The sequence below is a fragment of the Bison bison genome, unplaced genomic scaffold (assembly GCF_000754665.1).
Source record: "Bison bison bison isolate TAMUID 2011002044 unplaced genomic scaffold, Bison_UMD1.0 scf7180017864337, whole genome shotgun sequence".
In the NCBI taxonomy this organism is placed as follows: Eukaryota; Metazoa; Chordata; class Mammalia; order Artiodactyla; family Bovidae; genus Bison; species Bison bison.
The window spans coordinates 814,300-819,119 of NW_011494909.1; the positions used below are offsets into that span (position 1 = coordinate 814,300).

The following is a 4,820-nucleotide window of genomic DNA, read 5'->3' on the forward strand; positions in this document are numbered from 1 at the left end:
TTAGGACTGATTTCCTTTAGGATTGACTGGTTGGATCTCCTTGCTGTTCAAGGGACTCTCAAGAGTCTTCTCCAACACCACAGTTCAAAAGCATCAATTCTTCAGTGCTCAGCTTTCTTTATGGTCCAACTCTCACATCCATACATGACTACTAGAAAAACCAGACCTTTGTCAGCAAACTAATGTCTCTGCTTTTTAATACACTGTCTAGGTTGCTCATAGCTTTTCTTCCAAGGAGCAAGCTTCTTGTAATTTCATGGCTGCAGTCACCATCTGCAGTGATTCTGGAGCCCAAAAAAATAAAGTCTGTCACTGTTTCCATTGTTTCCCCATCTATTTGCCGTGAACTGATAGGACTGGATGCCATGATCTTAGTTTTTTGAATGTTGAGTTTTAAGCCAGCTTTTTCACTTTCCTCTTTCACTTTCATCAAGAGGCTAAATCTTTAGTTCTTCTTTGCTTTCTGCCATAAAGGTGGTGTCATCTGCATATCTGAGGTTATTGATATTTCTCCTGGCAATCTTGATTTCAGCTTGTGCTTCATCCAGCCCTGCATTTCACATGATGTACTCTGCATATAAGTTAAATAAGTAGGGTGACAATACATAGCCTTGACGTATTCCTTTCCCAATTTGGAACCAGTCTGTTGTTCCATGTCTGGTTCTAACTGTTGCTTCTTGACCTGCATACAGATTTCCCAGGAGGCAGGTAACATGGTCTGTCTGATATTCCCATCTCTTGAAGAATTTTCCACAGTTTGTTGTGATCCACACAGTCCAGGCTTTGGAGAAATCAATAAAGCAGTCGTAGATGTTTTTCTGGGATTCTCTTGCTTTTTTCAATGATCCAATGGATGTTGGCAATTTGGTCTCTGGTTCCTCTGCCTTTTCTAAATCCAGTTTGAACATCTGGAAGTTCACAGTTCACTTAATTGTTGAAGCCTGGTTTGGAGAATTTTGAGCATTTCTTTGCTAGTGTGTGAGATGAGTACAATTGTGCCATAGTTTGAGCATTCTTTGGCATTGCCTTTCTTTGGGATTGGAATGAAAACTGACCTTTTCCAGTCCTGTCGCCACTGCTGAGTTTTTCAAATTTGCTGGCATATTGAGTGACGCACTTTCACAGCATCATCTTTTAGGATTTGAAACAGCTCAACTGGAATTCCATCACCTCCAATAGCTTTGTTCATAGTGATGCTTCCTAAGGCCCACTTGACTTTGTACTCCAGGATGTCTGGCTCTGGGTGAGTGATCACACCATTGTGATTATCTGGGTCATGAAGAACTTTTTGTATAGTTCTTCTGTGTATTCCTGCTACCTCTTCTTAATATCTTCCATACCATTCCTGTCCATTATTGTGCCCATCTTTGCATGAAAGGTTCCCTTGGTATCTCTAATTTTCTTGAAAAGATCTCTAGTCTTTCCCATTCTATTGTTTTCCTCTATTTCTTTGCACTGATCACTGAGGAAGGCTTTCTTATCTCTCCTTGCTGTTCTTTGTAACTCTGCATTCAAATGGGTATCTTTCCTTTTCTCCTTTGCCTTTAGCTTCTGTTCTTTTCTCAGCTATTTGTAAGGCCTCCTCAGACAACCATTTGCCTTTTTGCATTTCTTTTTCTTGGGGATTGTTTTGATCACTGCCTCCTGTACAATGTCACGAACCTCTGTCCATAGTGAATGATCAAGTAAATAAATCACAAAGCACACACACCCTTCTTGATCACCACTGCGGGCAAGGATCACAGAGTTAATCTGTGCTGGGTGCCTGGGAACCAGGAGGCAATTCCTCAGGGGACTGACAAGTTTCCTGGGGACCTTTCTGATCTTCTTACCTGCTCCAAAGCTTCTTCACTGAAGTCACCCTTTAGGTTTGTTCCAGATAACAGTTCATCCCAAGTAAACAGCAATGAATCTGTGACTTCACCAAATGGATTAAAATCAATCAGCCACACCTTCCCCTGCAGAACAGAGAGAAAGCCCAGTAAGGATAAAATCAAGTCTGTAAGCTGGCTTACCAGAAAGATGATCTTGTTTTACCCAAAATCATCTCATTTCATCTTAAAAATCGTATCACTGATTACAAAAGATAGTTCCTCCAGGCCCCATCTGTGAAGGGCTGCCTGTCTAAGTAGAGCGGGCACAGAGCCCCAGGAAGTCCACCCAAGAACGCAGAGAGGAGACAGGAAAAGAAAGCCTGACAAAGACATGCATGCCAACTTCTGCTTTCAATCAATTTTACATCAAAAACTGAAGCAAGCAGTGGAAGAAAATGCTTTGTTTTGCTCTGAAGATTCTGAAACTATTCAGGTGTATATCATGGTTCATGGATTACAAAGAACAAGGCTAGTTAAATGCCAATGATCTATTTTTACTTTTTTATATGAAATATACAAATTCCAGGGGGCAATGGTGGCAGTGGAGCCACTTACAACCTTATGTAAGATCCCTGAACATCCTCATCAATGACGCCATCATGTTTAATATACTGCCAGTGTATTTCCTCAAAGTCTGTTTACTTAAAACTGTATGGAATAATGTAGTAAGTAATAAAACTCAAGCAGGCAGAAGGGAAATCTCACAAAGTGGTCCCACCAAAGCAGCATCACTGGAATGCTCTTATGGGTTCTTTAATGATCTTTCAGGAGGAGGCTAGCAGTTCTCAGCACCAGCCCCCACCACTGAGAGGCTGCTGCAAAGGCTTGAATTTTTTAAAACTTACTAAAGATGTAAGAAAGGGCTTCCCCAATGGCTCGGCAGGTAAAGGATCTGCCTGCAACGCAGCAAACACTTCACTGCAGTGGAGACACAGGCTCAATCCCTGGGTGGGGAAGATCCCGGGAGGAAGGCATGGCAACACACTCCAGAATTCTTGCCTGGAGAATCCCATGGACAGAGGAGCCTGGCAGGCTATAGTTCAAAGGGTCGCAGAAGAATCGAACATGACTGAGCAAAGATATAAGAAAAGGCTCAGCTGTCTTTCATTTCAATGTACTAGATTGGCCAGAAAGTTTGTTTGGGTTTTCCATACCCTCTTACAGACAAACCTGAACGAGCTTTCTGGCCAAGCCAATAATAACTGTTTTCTCTGCATGATAGAGTTTGATGGTACATGAAAGGGAGATGCAAAATAAAAACAAATCAACCTTTCTAAGAAACTGCCATCTTCTCCTCTTCTGAGAGCAGTGATGGCCAGTGTGACAGATTCCAGCCTCAAGGAAGGAACACCTCTGGCCCAGCCAGATGAAGTTTGCAAGAGGCAAAGTGCTAACATAAAGGAGCTGGGGAGCCTGTGAAATCCTGCCAGGAAATTAACACCAACACATTTGATCATGGGGGTGTATGTGACATTTACCAGATAAATGTTTCCTTGCAACTTTTATTTTTTGCTCCTCTTGACTTTTCTCACTGAGACACTCAGCATAATTGCACCCTTTTGTTGGTAGTTTTTTCTGTAAATATGTAGCAATCATGTCTTGGGCAGACATGCGTGTGTAAAATGACAAATGCCTAAGGAGCTAGACTGCTGAGCCAGCATTACTAATATCTAGCATTGTTTCTCATCTGTTTTCAAGGAAAAGTTTAAGAAAGACAAAGCATTTTATTAGGACTGGCTGCAAACTAGAAAGCTCGACATGGCAAAGAACCACTATGGGAAGTTTCCACCATGCACCATTTGGCCACGTTTCACACAATCCCTAGCAGCAATCCTGCTGCAATTCCTTCTTGCCACTTGAGTTATATTCTCACTTCGATTTGGTGCCTGCTCCTCCTCGCTTCTCTGACTGTGTGAAATCATGTCCGCCGTCAACCCATTCCTTGGTAGGACAGCAGCTTTGCTTTTTTTGGTGATTACTCAGATGTCTCTAATAAGTTGTATGTTATTTTAACAAAATGAGTATTTTCTAAACTTTGAACCCTTTCAACTTGAATTTTTATAACCAGTAAAATCATCTCATTATCAAAAGAAAAAAGAAAAAAAACTATTGCATCTGTTAGCATCAGAATATTTAGCTCTATAAACTAGAAGTATGCCACACTGTAAAAAAAAAAGAAAATCACCGCTGTTAGGACTGACAGCTGGCAGAATGTGTTCTGTAGTTTGGAAGCCATCCTCTAGTTTAAAGAAAAACAGACCAGTTGGAATCAGGCATAAAACCATCAAGATGGGGTTTTTACACCCATAACATGTTTTTTATGTCACACCTCAGGAACAAGACATCCTGAGAAACTGTTTTTAGGCAACCTATCAGGTAGGAGTGGTCACACCGACCTTCCTAGTATCTACCAACTGACCTACCCCGACTACCCCACCATCCACCTAAATGAAACTCTACACACCAAACACCGTGCTACTCATGGGGGCATAAAGGTCAGTAACAGAGAGTCTGCTCCCTGAAAGAGTTCTGTCCAGACCAGGACACGTATACACACGTGTACACCGGTACATGTTCACCACAGCACAAAGCAGAAAAGACTAGAAACAAGCTAAGCATTCATCCACAGGGAAATGATTCATCAAACCATACAGCACATCCACATAATCAAATACCGTGTCCTTTAAGAAACCAGAAAGTTCTCCAAGATACACTGCTTTTAAAAAGTACATAAAGCAAGGTGCAAGTGCTTTATCATATGCTAACCCATGTGTTAGTAAACAAAGCTAGTGGAGGTGATGGAATTCCAGTTGAGCTATTTCAAATCCTAAAAGATGACGCTGTGAAAGTGCTGCACTCAATATGCCAGCAAATTTGGAAAACTCAGCAGTGGCCTCAGAACTGGAAAAGGTCAGTTTTCATTCCAATCCCAAAGAAAGGCAATGC

The 4,820-nt window shown here is 41.6% G+C and overlaps 1 protein-coding gene across 2 annotated transcripts in view; it reads right to left on the reverse strand.

Annotated features, from left to right (window-relative positions):
* Window positions 1–4,820, reverse strand: part of CDC123 (cell division cycle 123) — a 46,861-nt gene that overhangs the window by 4,962 nt on the left and 37,079 nt on the right. For both annotated transcript variants that reach the window (XM_010854090.1, XM_010854091.1), the window contains one exon: window positions 1,833–1,958. In XM_010854090.1, the coding sequence (XP_010852392.1) occupies window positions 1,833–1,958 (126 nt within the window). The remainder of the gene's footprint in view (window positions 1–1,832; window positions 1,959–4,820) is intronic.